Genomic DNA, 17,271 nt, shown 5'->3' with positions numbered 1-17,271 from the left:
AAAAGTATGGCCCACAGATGAAATAAAAAAATATGACCTTGGTATCCTGTAATCCAGACTATCAATTGTCCAATTGTTCACAGACTGTATTTAACACTAGAAGAAAGTTTTAAGATCAAATTGGCCCCAACTGCTCACTGTGTCCCCTAAATCAGGTAGGCACAGGGAGTTCAGGTAGGCTTCTGGGGAAAAGTTACACAATTAATTTGGAAGTGCCTGAATTGAAATATTCAATGCTTTCCATCTATTATGTTACTTAACGTTGATAGTCCCTTGAATCTCAGAGAAGATTACTGCTGACAGGCAGCACTCCTGCAAAAAATATGTTGACTCTAAGATGACTATCTTTAAATGGATTTATTATATTTTTGAACCTGTAACTATGAAAAAAAGATAGAAAAATGACAAAACGAAACAAAAAGTTGGTCACAAAAAAGAATGATCTTTAATCATCATTACAATACTTAAAGGGTGAGTTTCTAACAGAAGGAATGGTTATTGATGTGTATGAACATAGCCCATACTTTCATCATATGTCCTGGTTCAGTGTTGCATCTAAAACGGTACCCTATTCCCAATTCCCTATATAGTGCACTTCTTTTGACCAGGGGCCCCGGTAAAAAGTACCCTGGTCAAAAGTAGTGCACTATATAGGGAACAGGGTGCCATTTGGGACATAGCCACTGACTGTCTGAGGGAATAGACTGCCCTGTGAATGGAGCCTGCCACTGAACAGGTGTCTTCTCCCCATGCCCATAGGTCGTTATCTGCGTCTGAAAATGTTCCGTGAGGATCACGGCTCCTGGATGACCATGTTCTTCAGCACCATCCTCTTCCTCTTCATCTTCTCACACATCTACAACCTGATCCTCCTGATGGCAGGAAGCATGGGGTAAGCCACTCAATGTCTCATCCTTCTCTCTCATTCTCTCACTGCTTTGATTTGTTAGAACCTCTCTCTCTCTCTCTTCGAGTTAACCGTGTGATGGATCCAAACGTCTCACCTGAGCGGAGGCTCAGTCTCAGTCTGATCAATCACGTCGAGACTTTGAGTCTTTGGAGGAGATGGAGTGAAGGGAGGGCACCTGAAAGCTCAACTTCAGTACCACCATAACACTTCAATGATGATTAGGTCGGCCATCTTGGTTTATTGATTATATCAGTCAAGAAGGCTTCCCCTTTACCTTCTACTCCACTGGTTTACCTACACTTATTGGGTAACCAGCTGCAGAGCTATGTCAGTCACACACATCAAGCCAGTGACAGGAATCCATTTGAGCATTTTGATGTGGCACTCAGTCTGAGATAGAAAATGTATCCTTTTATCCAGCCAGCTGCGAGGTCAAGGGCTTATGATTTACCATGGGTTTGTTTTGGTTGTATAACATTCACATGGCACAAGCTGTTGCTAACACAAGCTGTTGCTAACACAAGCTGTTGCTAAAACAAGCTGTTGCTAAAACAAGCTATTGCTAAAACAAGCTATTGCTAAAACAAGCTATTGCTAACACAAGCTGTGATTTGAAGTAGCCTGGCCATAATAAGATCAGTCATATAACACATTTCAATAAGCAACAAAAGCACTCCGCCATCCATAAGGTTGGACAAGCCGGTTAATATTGCCAGCGGTAAGGTGTTGTTGTTCTATACAGGGGAGGGGGATATTCTTGTATAATCAGGCTATCAGTCACACTGGCCAGAGCTGGGACAGTGACATCCATCATGTCTGCTCTTTCTGGTTGATTGAGGAAGGGAAACGCAGAGACTCATGGCTGAGCGGAGCAGCAAGTCCGATGATACGATAAATGTTGCCCGCTCAGGAAAAAAGTTACATTTACAGTCTCTCTGAGTGTGTCTGTCACAAAGATGATTTCTCTTTACCACTCTCCTATTTCATGCTTTCACATGTCCGATATAGTGCCTGTACTGCCTTGAGCAGTGACAGAAGTGTGTGTCTGTGCATGTCTATGGGAGGGCTGGGCGATATTCCCTTTTATTTAATAGTATGCTGGTATTGGTTTGTTTTATGTTTCTGAATAATACAAGTTCTAAATATCTTTTATGAGTAGTGCATGAGCCTTGAATGGCAACAAATGAATGAATTCTATGTGATTTTAATGAGCTTTCTCCATTCTGATGGTTTTAAAACAGTGAACTAGTGCAATTTGTTTTAATTTAATTTAGCACTGTATCTTAATATTGTTATAGACTGTATTGTAAAAATCCAGTAAACACTGAGTGTACAAAACATTTAGAACATAATATTGAGTTGCATGACCCTGGTCAGTCCATGTCATGGAAAGAGCAGGTGTTCATAATCATTTGTACACTCAGTGTATATCACCCAGCCTTTGTCTATTGGATGTGTGTTCTAATAGCTGCAGTCTTGAGACCTTTACCGTATTTTGGTGGCCATCTTTCTGTTGGAGTCTGAGAGCATGTCATCCTACTACACCATGGGAATAATCACTTAGTCCTCACTGTGAGTGATGGAGCCTAAGCACTGAAAGAACAGGGATACGGTGCAGACATAACGAGCTAGGCACTTTCAATTGGTCATGTCAACTAGACATAACAATGAATAGTCCTTCAGACATTTCAAAGTGCCTCTGAAATGAGAGTTCCAATGACATTACCTAGCCATTTCAGGCTGTAAGCGTCTAATTAGAAAGATAGATGGTGCTGTTGTAAAGCAAGTGAACGCATCCAGCCAGCAGCCCGCTAAGAGGTAGTAGGAGCCATCAGCCCGCCAAGAGGCAGTAGGAGCCATCAGCCCGCCAAGAGGCAGTAGGAGCCATCAGCCCGCCAAGAGGGAGTAGAAGCCATCAGCCCGCCAAGAGGCTTTAGGGGCCATCAGCCCGCCAAGAGACTTTAGGGGCCATCAGCCCGCCAAGAGGCAGTAGGGGCCATCAGCCCGCCAAGAGGCAGTAGGTGCCATCAGCCCGCCAAGAGGCAGTAGGGGCCATCAGCCCACCAAGAGGCAGTAGGGGCCATCAGCCCGCCAAGAGGCAGTAGGGGCCATCAGCCCGCCAAGAGGCAGTAGGGGCCATCAGCTCGCCAAGAGGCAGTAGGGGCCATCAGCCTGCCAAGAGGCAGTAGGGGCCATCAGCCCGCCAAGAGGCAGTAGGAGCCATCAGCTCGCAAGAGGCAGTAGGAGCCATCAGCTCGCCAAGAGGCAGTAGGAGCCATCAGCTCGCCAAGAGGCAGTAGGAGCCATCAGCTCGCCAAGAGGCAGTAGGAGCCATCAGCTCGCCAAGAGGCAGTAGGAGCAATCAGCTCGCCAAGAGGCAGTAGGAGCCATCAGCTCGCCAAGAGGCAGTAGGAGCCATCAGCTCGCCAAGAGGCAGTAGGAGCCATCAGCTCGCCAAGAGGCAGTAGGAGCCAGCCCGCCAAGAGACAGTAGGAGCCATCAGCTTGCCAAGAGGCAGTAGGAGCCATCAGCTCGCCAAGAGGCAGTAGGAGCCATCAGCTCGCCAAGAGGCAGTAGGAGCAATCAGCCCGCCAAGAGGCAGTAGGAGCAATCAGCCCGCAAAGAGGCAGTAGGAGCCATCAGCTCGCCAAGAGGCAGTAGGAGCCATCAGCTCGCCAAGAGGCAGTAGGAGCCATCAGCTCGCCAAGAGGCAGTAGGAGCCAACCCGCCCTTTCTCTGCTCTACTCCTCTACTTTTTCTCCTGACTGTTCTGTTCCCTGCTCCTCCTCTGTGTCTTCTGAAGGCCAGGGCTCTGCCAGAGACGATTAGTGTTTACATCTCTGTTGAAGACGGACCTGTAAGAGCAGTGTTTTCACACTCTGCCAGGCAGGACCAGGATGCACCTCAGATGAGATGGGCTCGAGGCTCTGAATGGAGCCAATGCAGCAATTATCCGAGAGGGGAGGGAAGGAGAGAAGGAGGAGGAAGGATGGTGCAGTAAAACTTAAGTCTTTTGATCCATGTCCAAATCTTTTCTGCATCCATCTTTCCCATTCCTTCACTCAATAGGAGGTCGTTGTAATTTTACTGAGGCAAAGCATAAAAGAGAAGTACTATAACATCCCTCTGTGGTGTTTAGGATAGGAAGCCTCTGGGTGGGAATGAATGCTATTTTCCCTTTTCTTTTTTGTTCAGAGAGGACAAGGCACAGTTATTGCCAAGACTGTGTTAAGTCTATCTGCTGGCATTGGTCTACCTCAGAATAATTATGTCTTTGAGAAAACACACCATGATGCCTTGCGCTCTGCAGCCAACCGCGATGGAGCGCTGTGGGAGACGTTGCTCGGCTGGTCTGCCCCCACATACCACATATTGTTCCCATCTCACACCCATCTGAAGAAGTCTGTGTGTGTGGCTGTGGGGGAGGTGTGTCTGTCTCCTGCTATCTCTCTGACCTGTCACTGTGTGCTGTCCCTGACCCCAAGCTCATTGAGATGCTTTCATTTCTTGGACCTTTCAGACTGCACTGAGTTTGATTCAACGGCAGGAATATATTCACTCGAAATGACCTATTGTTACTTATTCAAATCGAGTAATAAAAAAGATGCTAAATGATGAGAGCGACATGTCTTTACCTCGATGTTAAATGTGTCCATCAGGATTTAGAGCTGTCCAGACTAGGGATTAACATGGGTAACCAGGATCAGGATTTAGAGCTGTCCAGACTAGGGATTAACATGGGTAACCAGGATCAGGATTTAGAGCTGTCCAGACTAGGGATTAACATGGGTAACCAGGATCAGGATTTAGAGCTGTCCAGACTAGGGATTAACATGGGTAACCAGGATCAGGATTTAGAGCTGTCCAGACTAGGGATTAACATGGGTAACCAGGATCAGGATTTAGAGCTGTCCAGACTAGGGATTAACATGGGTAACCAGGATCCCGGAACTGTCGTGGGAACACTTCACATTTCCCGAAAAAATGTAATAACAAGAGCCGGGAAATTACAACATCTTCTTCCAATGTCGGCACTAATGCAGACCCTACACAACATGTGCACCATAAGATTAGCAGAAAATTCAATAGCACATTATCCAAACAGGTTGTCGAATGGAAGCGTAGCGTATTTAGTTCACACAAAGCGCACGCATAATTGACACTGCCGGACTGCACACATGACCAGATTGCAGTTACAGTTTTTCTCAATTGCTAAAACACATTTTCTGAAACCTTGCTCCATTTCCTGAACACATTAACAAAACCTCATCTTCAAGCACTATTTACATAACCTCTGACTCCTCTTGCAAAATGAAACATTTGCCTCAAAACAGTTTTACCTGTGTTCAAAATCAAACACTGCTCTCAAATCATAAACAAAGTGATCAAAATGATATACACTCTCAAGCAGTCAGTAAACAATACGCCGAAAACTAGAAAACACATTGTTCAAAACATACAATTCTCAGGGAGAAGTACATTTTTAATCGAAATTGTTTAAGGTATTGACAACAGACTGCATAATTAGCTAAATGAGTCCAGGCAACTGAGAACTTTGTACAGCCAATGGGTTTGAGTGTTTTAGCAATTTAGAAAAACTGTAATAAATACCCTACAGGACACCCTACAGTAGGCCTATAGCTTATAAAATAATATGTGCCTCTGAACTGTCATTGTGACTCTTCAGACAGTCACAAATTTGATAGGCCTATGCACAATTCACAGACATTAAGGAGAGGCATGAGGGTCAATTATATCTTCTCCTGTCTTAGAGCCTAGGCTATTTTCCTATCAAGACCCAATCGTATTGAAACCCACAACCGTGACTCCTGTCACGCATGAGAATTCCTAACTAGGTTGTAATCTTTAATATTTGCATCATGTTTTTGAGGGAGGGAGGGAGGGAGGGAGAGGGAGAGAGAGGGAGAGAGAGGGAGAGAGAGAGAGAGAGAGAGAGAGAGAGAGAGAGAGAGAGAGAGAGAGAGAGAGAGAGAGAGAGAGAGAGAGAGAGAGAGAGAGAGAGAGAGAGAGAGAGAGAGAGAGAGAGAGAGAGAGAGAGAGAGAGAGAGAGAGAGAGAGAGAGAGAGAGAGAGAGAGAGAGAGAGAGAGAGAGAGAGAGAGAGAGAATAAAAACAAAAACAAAAACATAGACCTACCAAACATTAGAACACCTGCTCTTTCCATGACACAGACTGACCAGCTGAAAGCTATGATCCCTTTTGATGTCACTTAAATCCACTTCAATCAGTGTAGATGAAGGGGAGGAGATTTTTAAACCATGAGACAATTGAGACATGGATTGTGTATGTGTGCCATTCAGAGGGTGAATGGGCAAGTCATAAGATTTAAGTGCTTTTGAACAGGGTATGTTAGAAGGTTTGTGTCACCAGTTTGTGACAAGAACTGCAAAGTGGTTGAGTTTTTCACGCTCAACAGTTTCCTGTGTGTATCAAGAATGGTCAAGCACCCAAAGGACATCCAGCCAACTTGACACAACTGTGGGAAAGATTGAAGTCAACATGGGCCAGCATCCCTGTGGAACTCTTTCGACACCTTGTTAGAGGCCATGCCACAACGTTTGAGGCTGTGCAACTCAATATTAGGAAGGTTTCTAATGTTTTGTACACTCAGTGTATATTAGGCCTCTGCAAATCAACAAATGCCTTCATGGTCCTCTTCCTCAACATCCTGATCTGCTATGAGCCTGACCTTATCAGAGCTGTCAGCGGCCTCCTCTGTAGGGAATCCAGTAAGCGTACCTGCTTTTGTCTCCATCCATCTTTACCTATACAAAATATATAACGTTATATCGTACTTAGCTGCCTTGTTTCATAAATCCATAACGAGTACAATAAAAAAAACTATGTTTTGAGTCGCTAAAGGGCTGTAGACTAACCAGAATGACCTTATTTGACTTGCACCAAACACCTTCACAATTTGCTCGTGTCTAGATAGGCTCATCCATCACATGGGATGTGTTTCTGCAGAGTTGTGTCAATGAGGTGGTTGGTTTTCAATTGGCTAAAACCGATCACGTGGTTTGTGCAGGCTGAAATATGGTGCGTTGGGATGCTGTCGGAGACTTTTGAACTTCTTGTAGCAAGCAGTCGTTGTTACACCCCTATAATTACGGACTGCAGTTACCACCAGTTACATGTTGTTACAGTGTAACTATGAATGATTACAATTAAACACAATACAGTTGTATTGAATAATTAACATATGTAATTGCACTGTAATAACGACCCCTTGAAATGAAGCGTTACCTTTTTTAATGTAACTTTCAGATTAGGGAGCTGTTTGCATGAAAGCACAGGAGTGTGACCGCCCAGGGAGTTTGATGCCCTTCACCGGCGCTCGGTCACGCCGCCCAATCCCATTCTGACATCTTACGCCACCATTACCGGCAGAGAGCAGGCTCTAATTAGGCAGTGTTATTGGATTAAGACAGCCCAGTGTGTGGCTCCTCTCACATTAATCATGCCTAATGTGGATGAGCGGGGACCCTGCTGGAGCCAGGCGACACCACTGCATGGGACGGAAGGAGGGGGTGGCTCTTTTTCTCCTCACCCTTTAGAGGGAGGGGGAGGGGGATGAAGGGACTAGAGGCAGATGACTGCAGCCACCCACTTGACTGAGCAGGGTTATAGCGACACATAAGAGGCTTGTCTCTGTTCACCACCATCATTCTGTGTTCCTCTGTGCAAGTCCCTGTCTGTCTGTCTGTCTGTCTGTCTGTCTGTCTGTCTGTCTGTCTAGCTGAGCGGGCGTAATGCCAGAGTCTTATTTAAAAGGCAGAATAAATGGCATGTAATGTTATTTATGTTCCCTCCTGTTGATCGCACTGAGAGAGATGGGAGAGATTCCCGGAGTACTGGCGGCGTGACCGTGCAAACATGACCATGACCAGGGGGTGGCGAGACCTCGATGCTAAGTGTGCACCATGAACTGCTGCTCATGTTGTTGTGGTAAATAAAACACACAAACTCTCACTATTACTCTCTTTCTCTCTTTCTCACATACACCTATAAAACAGATTTTGTTTGTAGTAGCACAGGTGTAGTATTGTCTAGTGTTTATTATTTTAGCTGAGGGTATATATATATATATATATATATATATTTAACTAGCAAGTCAGTTAAGAGCAAATTCTTATTTACAATGACGGCCCAGGAACAGTGGGTTAACTGCCTTGTTCAGAACGACAGATTTTTACCTGGTCAGCTCGGGGTTTTGACCTTTCGGTTACTGGCCCAACGCTCTAACCGCTACCTACTTTACCCCTGCCTACATGTACATATTGCCTCAATTACCTGGACAAACCTGTGCCCCCGCACATTGACTCTGTACCGGCACCTCCTGTATAAAGCCTCACTACTGTTATTTTATTGTTGCTCTTTTCTTTGTTTTTTACTTTAGTTTATTTAGTAAAACATTTTCTTAACTCCTATTTGTCTTAAAACTGCATTGTTGGTTAAGGGCTTGTAAGTAAGCATTTCACGGTAAGTTCTACACCTGGTGTATTCGGCGCGTGTGACAAATAAAATTTGATTTGATTTGAAAGAGGTTACAGATTCTACCACAGAGACAGACAGTTCTGGCATTACCTCAGCATTATCAGCTCAGCTTCTCCTGCTGTTATCTGGGACAGAGGGATGGGCCTCACTGGGAGTTGGCTTCTAACAGGTCATCCTCATTCAGAGACATACAGACAGCTACTGTCAACAGAACAACGCAGTAACCTTGACAACTGTGTCAGGACGTCCATTGGGAATTGCAAATGGGAAAAGCCTAACACAGTGTCAGTTTGTGTCTGTGCAGTTTTGCAAGGACTGTGCCATAAATTCTTTGACAATTTTGCCTAAAATATTATTTAAAAAAAACTTTCACTAAAATGTCTAAATTCCACACACAGAACCAATATTCCCTTGAGGGACATCAAACAACTTGAAACTTTTTTATCAACATTTGAAACATTTTAATGCATCGACAAGCAATCATTTTTCATCAAATCTTTCACAGTTGATTTTGTGTGTATGCGTGTGTGTGTGTGTGTGTGTGTGTTTTACCACTTCTAACCATGTAAAGGCCAAGTCAAGTGGATGCATTGCTTCTGGGACTAGCAGACTTGATTTAGGACTAGTGTAATGGAAAACTGATACAGTGGACAGATACTGGTGGTGGCCTGCAAAGTGCCTGCTGGTAATTCACTCCCACTGTATGAGCCAGTGCAGGGATAAGAGACTAGATAACTCTATCTGGAGGAAGTTTAATATGTGGGCTCATGTCGCTCTGACTAAAAAAAAGAGGGTGATGGATTCTTTTGATTTAGTGATAGGAGAGGCCATACATGACAGCTTTATGTTCTTCTGTTAACTATTAGGTTTACCATTCTCCAGACCCCAACGATGTGTACTGTGTGCTCTTATGTACTGTACACACAGAGGACACAAGAAAACATCTCAATGTGGATGACATGGGATTCAATGCCATATCTGTGTACTGGAGAAGGCTAGACACCCCCAAGGCTTTCAGAGGCTACACACCTGCCAGCTTCCTAAAGGGTCACTAGCCATGAGATTTAGAACACAAGCAGAAGAACCAAGCTGGGAAACTGGTGGATAGAAGGAGCGGGGAAGAGAGAGGAAATGCCAGGCGATATTTGATGACTCAGTGGAGTACAAGCTATCACAGTGATGTCTTAGAAACCCAATTGCATTCGATAGAAAGGGTAGATTGAGACGTAACTGGTGCACTGCTTTGAGCCATAGAAGCCATTTTGGATCAGATTATTCACGGAACTACTGTGCTGATGTTTCACGTGGAGCCATTTTGGATCTGATTATTCATGGTAGCTACAGTACTGATGCTCTACCAGGAGGGAGCCATTTCGGATCTGATCAGTCAAGTCTAGTCAATTCAAGTTTACGGCGTATACAGTACAATGAAATGCTTACTTGCAGGTTCCCCCTCGAATGTGACAACTATAATAAAAAGAAAACATTCAGCTTAAAAGAATAGAATAATTACAGGCACTCAACAAATGTATAGTACAATATTTACATTTGTGTCAGGGAAGGGGGGGGGGGGGGGGGGGGGGGGGCTACGGCAGCTAGTGTACTGATATTCTACCTCTGCCGTGAACCCTCTCATTAGGTAATCTGTCTTGCAGGCCATCACATTTTCAGCGAGCATGAATAAGTCAGAAAGTGCTGCCTTTAATCACGCTGAGAGAAGATTCCCAAAACTCTTCCTGCGTGCTCTTCTGCTTACCAAAGAACAAATTTAAAGCATTGCTGCCTGGCAGAAGAGGTGCAAGGTCTGACCAATTAGATAACGGAGGAGGAGGTGGAGAGAGGTGGAGTGTTTTCTCTCAAAATGATTATCTAAATTTCATCCATTTTAAATTCAGGATGGGACACAACAAAATTTGGAAAAAGTCAATGGGTGTGAATACTTTGAATACTGAATATATATATTTCCACACTATCAGGTTGGAGTAATACTGTGAAAATGCTGACAATGCTTTTTTAGTGTAAGAGCAGTTTGAAAAGACTGCCTGAAATTTCAGCCTGTTTTGGTGGGATGGAGAGTTGGCCTGCCTGGTGACATCACCATGTGGTAAACTAGTTATTAGACCAATAAGAAAGAGAGTTACAAACCTCTCTGCCAATAGCCTAACAGCCAATTTTCCGTTTTCCCCTCCCCACTCGGAGCCCTCCCAGACAGTCCTAAAATTCTTGCTTGAGAAATTGCTTCTTGCTAAGAAGCCATTTTTGTTTCTTTTTGGCTATTTTAATTGAAAACATAGTAAGGTAGTTAATTGTTTCCGGGAAATGATTTGATATTGAGATAAAAACATCTGCAATGGCCCTTTAAGGCTAAGCTGGGGCTAGACAGCGTTTCCAGGTCAATCGATTATAATTTTGCGGCAGGTAAACAACTCCCTGTGGGATCTCCTAGGCAACTGGACCGGGGACAAGCTGCTGAGCATCTAACTAACTTAATCCAGGTATAAATTCCCATTCGAATCAAGTTTTTTTTTTCCCCAGGCAAAGCAAGGTGATAAGTCACCCATGCCCCTCACATTTCCATTAATGAAGCCCTGTCACAGAGGCCTAATGAATAGATTATTGATGCCATATGATTTATTTTATACCCTTAATACATCTGCTTAATTTTTTATTTTTTTTAACAAACTGCCTGTGCTCATGACTACAGAGACAGAGATGATCTATACAGGGCCAAGAAAACAGGTGCTATTTGGGGTCAGTGGTTTGTAATAGATTTACAGGAGACACTTAAAACAGGACAGTAGCATTTTCACTCTTGTCATCTCATTAAACTTCGGAAGACACCCGCCCAAGCTACACAGAGCATACGCAGTATGAAAAGTGTGACAAAGTCATGGCTAGGAAGACAGCCTATCATATTTTATACCGCTGCCTAACCGTATTTTTCAAAACCAGCTCGTTTTCATGACTTCAAAGAACAAGAAAACAGCAGAAGAAAACAAGTGCCATTTGGGTTTAGTGGTTTTTCCATAGCTAATAATGGCAGTTCTGCCCCAGGTCCATTTTCTGGTCTTTATTATGCTTTGTTAATAAGGGGAATTGTGAGTGAATGGGTGAGAAAAGGGAGGAACAATTATGATTACTTGGAAAGGAATGCCTATTAGCTTTCATTTAAAATTGCCTAAGCTCTGCCTAATAGGATATAATGGGATAATCCTATACCGGTTTGAGAGTTGGTTAAGTGTGGCCCGTTGTATTTTCATTCACAAAACCAATGTCTATGTACAGTCACTGTAAACACTGATAACATGTGAAATAAATGCACAGGAAAATAAAACAGGTGTGGTTGTCATTTTCCAGATGCCTCTGTCCACATAGCCTAAGAAATATTTAATGGGTACTACGTGGCAGGTTGGAAGCCAGCCACGGAGCCAAACAAGGGTGATTGGAGCTATTGACTACGACCCGTTGGAAAACCTACAGAGCCATATTCATGCCAGCCCATCTATTCTATTCATGAGGCAGTGACCTGTGTGGGGGGGTGGGGGGGGGGGGGGGGGGGGGGGGGGGGGGGGGCTCATCTGATCCACCGCCTCTAAGACGCTGCCAGGAGATCAAACACCCTCCCTCCCTCCCTCATCCCCCTTTTCTTCTCCTCTTTCAGGAGCAGCGGGTAGATGGTTGCATAGACAAGGTTTGTGACCCAGTTTCTCCCAGTGGAAGATGACTGAAGTCCCTGAACAAAAGCCTCCCATCCCGTCTTTACCTACAAGAGGAGATATAGGATGGATAACTAGGACTCTAGCAAATGCATGCCATCTTTTCCCTGCACCAAAGACTAACCGTATACCTTAAATGGCTTCCTCCGCGCCCTGTGTATCAGGGATGGTGCCGGTCGCCAAGTAAGGGTGTCCGTCTCATGCTTTTGGATAATGCTGATTTAAATTCACATAGACACTGGTACGAATTTACTAAATGGAAAGAAAAATCATAAAAATTAGGGAGGTAGATTAGGGCCAAATGAATGGTATTGCTGAATAAATTTCACAGCAGTTCAGTGTAAATTGTTTACAACCCTGAGGGCCCCTTGAAGGTAGAGCTGCCTGCCACACTGTTTTCACAGGGCCAGCTTGATATGGATGGGATCTGACAGTTAGCATCATGACACTTAGCAGCCACAGTGCCCATTTTCTGTTTCTCCTATTTTCTGTTGACTCTCCTCCATTTCCTCTCTCCCTCCTCTACCGCTCTCTTTTCTTCTCCTTTACCTCTCTGCCCCTGTCTCTATCTCCCCCCCCTCTATATATATCTCTCTCTTTCTAGGCCTCACATGGTGACAGAGTACATGGGTATCAGGAACGAGAGCTTCATGAAGATTGCAGCAGTGGGGACGTGGATGGGGGACTTTGTGACTGCGTGGATGGTGAGAGAACAATCTGTAGTAGCCCAACACTGATTAACAGCAAGTAGAATATAAGTACAAAGATAGTGGAATGTGTCTTTTATACCCTTAGCACCAGGAACAGAACAGAGAGAGTGCGAGGTCACAGGAAACACAGAGAGACATAGCGGGCACAGCGAGGAGTAGAGTAGAGTCGAGCAGAGGAGAGACAGTGAGGGGTGTCTCAACACCAGCCCATCCCTGTTCATTTGTCAACATAAAGAGGGGATGGAGCTCCACTGGGATCTGGGATAGGACTGCCTGTGGAGGAAGAGAAAGGAGTTTGACACAACACCCACGGGGAGAAAACTTGACAAGCTTCCTCAGAGTTTCCATTAGTATTCCACTGTACACACTGCGGAGAGAGGGAGGAGATATGGAGGAGAGGGGTAGAGGGAGAGAGGGGGGGAGGGAAGAGCGGGGGGGATATAGAAGGGGAAGAGGGAGTTAGAGCAAGGACGGGCTAGGCAAACTGCTGAATCCAGACATTACTCTCTGGGTTTTTACATTCGATTAATTCAACGAGGCACTTTCAAGACGACCTCTGTGTCTCCTTCTCCTCGACAGAACAGATATTTCAGAATGTGTCATCGCTAGATGAGTGAGCAGGAAATGGCTGTTTTTGCAACACTGCTCATGCCAGAAAGATTTACCTGATTTTTCTCAACCAAATCCTTCTCCAGTTTATCTGATAGAAGGAGATGTGGCCTATTCAAAATGTACCCTCGCCTCAATGAAGTACCTTTTCCGAAAGTCTGGATTTGCGTAGTTGTGCATACAATCCTCTAAAATGTAAATTGTCTTTGATCAAAGAAAATAACTTAGATTTACTTGTAATGATTGACTGTATGGAATAGGAATATAAACAATGCCATTTGAATTGATAATTGCCCATTCCATTGCAGCGTTCCATATGCAGAAGGGCAAATTCGAACCATCTATTTTGACACTGTAACACAATCTCATTCCATTCCTTGTCTACGAGTGTCAGAATTCTGTGATTTTAATATTTGAGCTTTATTCAGAGATCAATCCAAAAATTCAGGATTACTGAAAATGCCATCTCAGTTTGAGTTTAGTCTTAATGCTGTACTGGCAACCCACAGCATGTTCGTTTATGGGTCTTTCCCAGGTCACTGACATGATGCTCCAGGACCAGCACTACCCAGACTGGGGCAAAGCTGCCAGAAGGTTCTGGAAACAAGGCAATCACAGGATAATCCTCTTCTGGTAGGCTCTGTCTCCAGTCTAATGCATACAATATGCTGCTTCTGAGCACAAGCAGTGTGTGTATGTGTGTGTGTGTGGGTGCTAGGGTTTGTGTGTGTGGGTGCTAGGGTTTGTGTGTGTGTGTATGTGGGTGCTAGGGTTCATGTGTGTGTGGGTGCTAGGGTTTGTGTGTGTGTGGGTGCTAGGGTTCATGTGGGTGCTAGGGTTCATGTGTGTGTGTGTGGGTGCTAGGGTTCATGTGGGAGCTAGGGTTCATGTGTGTGTGTGGGTGCTAGGGTTCATGTGTGTGTGGGTGCTAGGGTTCATGTGTGTGTGGGTGCTAGGGTTCATGTGTGTGTGGGTGTTAGGGTTCATGTGTGTGTGGGTGCTAGGGTTCATGTGTGTGTGGGTGCTAGGGTTCATGTGTGTGTGGGTGCTCTTAACCTCTAGGGTTTACACACAGTCAATAGGGCTGTTTATCTTCCTCCGCTCAGTGTCAGCACCTTTAATTAGAAAAACAGGCAGAGGAAATCAATGGACATAACAAGGTCACAGGGCCAGCTATACCCCTGCCTTTACACACACACACACACACACACACACACACACACACACACACACACACACACACACACACACACACACACACACACACACACACACACACACACACACACACACACACCTCACTGAGCCAGAGCAAGGGATATGACCCGATCAAGCTGTTACACTGTATCCAATAATGCTCATCACAAGGGAGCGATCAATGGCCTAGATACAGTTGAAGTCGGAAGTTTACATACACTTAGGTTGGAATCATTATAACTTGTTTTTCAACCACTCCAAAAATGTATTGATAACAAACTATAGTTTTGGAAAGTCTACTTTGTGCATAACACAAGAAATGTTTCCAACAATTATTTACAGACAGATTGTTTCACTTATAACTCACTGTATCACGTTAATCTGTACAAACAATAGTACGCAAGTCTAAACACCATGGGACCACGTAGCCATCATATCGCTCAGGAAGGAGACGCATTCTGTCCCCTAGAGATTAACTTACTTTGGTGTGAAAAGTGCAAATCAATCCCAGAACAACAGCAAAGGACCTTGTGAAGATGCTGGAGGAAACAGGTACAAAAGGATCTATATCCACAGTAAAACGAGTCCCATATCGACATAATCTGTAAGGCCGCTCAGCAAGGAAGAAGCCACTGCTCCAAAACCACCATAAAAAAAAATTACGGTTTGCAACTGCACATGGGGACAAAGATCATACTTTTTGGAGAAATGTCCTCTGGTCTGATGAAACAAAAATAGAACTGTTTGGCCATAATGACCATCGTTATGTTTGGAGGAAAAAGGGGGAGGCTTGCAAGCCAAAGAACACCATCCCAACCGTGAAGCACGGGGGTGGCAGCATCATGTTGTGGGGGTGCTTTACTGCAGGAGGTACTGGTTCTCTTCACGAAATAGATGGCATCATGAGGAAGGAAAATTATGTGGATATATTGAAGCAACATCTCAACACATCAGTCAAGAAGTTAAAGCTTGGTTGCAAATGGGTCTTCCAAATGAACAATGACCCCAAACACTTCCACAGTTGTGTCAAAATGGCTTAAGGACAACAAAGTCAAGGTATTGGAGTGGCCATCACAAAGCCCTGACTTCAATCTTATAGAAAAGCTTGTGCAAGCAAGGAGGCCTACAAACCTGACTCAGTTACACCAGCTCTGTCAGGAGGAATGGGCCAAATTCACCCAACTGATTGTGGGAAGCTCGTGGAAGGCTACCCGAAACGTTTGACCCAAGTTAAACAATTTAAAGGCAATATTACCAAATACCAATTGAGTGTATGTAAACTTCTGACCCACTGGGAATGTGATAAAATAATAAAAGCTGAAATAAATAATTCTATTATTCTGACATTTCACATTCTTAAAATAAAGTGGTGATGCTAACTGACCTAAGATAGGGAGTTTTTACTAGGATTCAATGACATGAATTGTGAAAAACTGAGTTTAAATGTATTTGGCTAAGGTGTATGTAAACTTCCGACTTCAACTGTATATCACACGGTCACTCCACCAGGTCAACATGAATGTTGTTCGTTACTGCCAGTCAAACATTACAGCTTGATGCCCTTTTCTATGCCCCAAATGCTCTAGTGGTTATTGAACAGGCTAGAGGACACTAGGGTAATTTCAGGGACAGGGATATTTGAGCTTATGTTATGTAAAAACATCCACACTGTTGAAACAGTGTGGTATTGTCGGAGTGATTTTTAATTAATAGATTTTAGATGTGTAACATCTCTCGTCAGAATGAGGATCGGACCAAAGCGCAGCGCGGTAAGTGTTCATTTTATTTTTTTATTTTTTATTTTACCTTTATTTAACTAGGCAAGTCAGTTAAGAACAAATTCTTATTTTCAATGACGGCCTAGGAACAGTGGGTTAACTGCCTGTTCAAGGGCAGAACGACAGATTTTGTACCTTGTCAGCTCGGGGATTTGAACTTGCAACCTTTCGGTTACTAGTCCAATGCTCTAACCACTAGGCTTATTTATCAAAACACTCAAACAAAATAGCAAAGTGAAAAAACAAACAGTTCTGTAAGGCAAATAAACTATACAGAAAACAACTACCCACAAAACACAGGTGGGGAAAAGGCTACCTATGTATGGTTCCCACTCAGAGACAACGATAGACAGCTGCCTCTGATTGGGAACCACAAACACAAAGAAAAAAACTAAGAAATAGAAAATATAGAAATAAAGAAACTAGAATGCCCACCCTAGTCACACCTTGCCCTAACCAAAATAGAGAATAAAATACTCTCTATGGCCAGGGCGTGACAAGATGTGTATGATTTAATTTTTTTTTGCAAAACGCTATACAGTATATCCATTGTTTAGCTGGAATGGAATGCATGTATCCTGTATATTTCACTGTGATATGTGGTTCTCTCACCTACTTAAGATGAAGGCGCTAACTGTAATTCACTCTGGATATGAGCCTCTGCTAAATGACTCAAATGTAATGTAAGTGTAATGTAAATGTTTTACATATAGATTTCATATTACTGTATTTAATAATAAATAAATATATATTGATGTCACAAATGTATCATCTGTACATTTCTTTATTGTCACGTTCTGACCTTAGTTTCTTTTTATGTCTTTGTGTTAGGTT

General features: G+C 43.7%; 1 protein-coding gene across 1 annotated transcript in view; it reads left to right on the top strand.

Annotated features, from left to right (window-relative positions):
- The window catches only part of tmem117 (transmembrane protein 117), a 65,983-nt gene that overhangs the window by 29,242 nt on the left and 19,470 nt on the right, over positions 1 to 17,271 (top strand). The window contains exons 3-5 of the mRNA XM_020456762.2: positions 760 to 892; positions 12,748 to 12,847; positions 13,998 to 14,095. Of these exons, the coding sequence (XP_020312351.1) occupies positions 760 to 892; positions 12,748 to 12,847; positions 13,998 to 14,095 (331 nt within the window). The remainder of the gene's footprint in view (positions 1 to 759; positions 893 to 12,747; positions 12,848 to 13,997; positions 14,096 to 17,271) is intronic.

The sequence above is a fragment of the Oncorhynchus kisutch genome, linkage group LG22 (genome assembly GCF_002021735.2).
Source record: "Oncorhynchus kisutch isolate 150728-3 linkage group LG22, Okis_V2, whole genome shotgun sequence".
NCBI classification, from domain to species: domain Eukaryota; kingdom Metazoa; phylum Chordata; class Actinopteri; order Salmoniformes; family Salmonidae; genus Oncorhynchus; species Oncorhynchus kisutch.
This window is presented reverse-complemented; position numbering and strand designations above follow the sequence as displayed.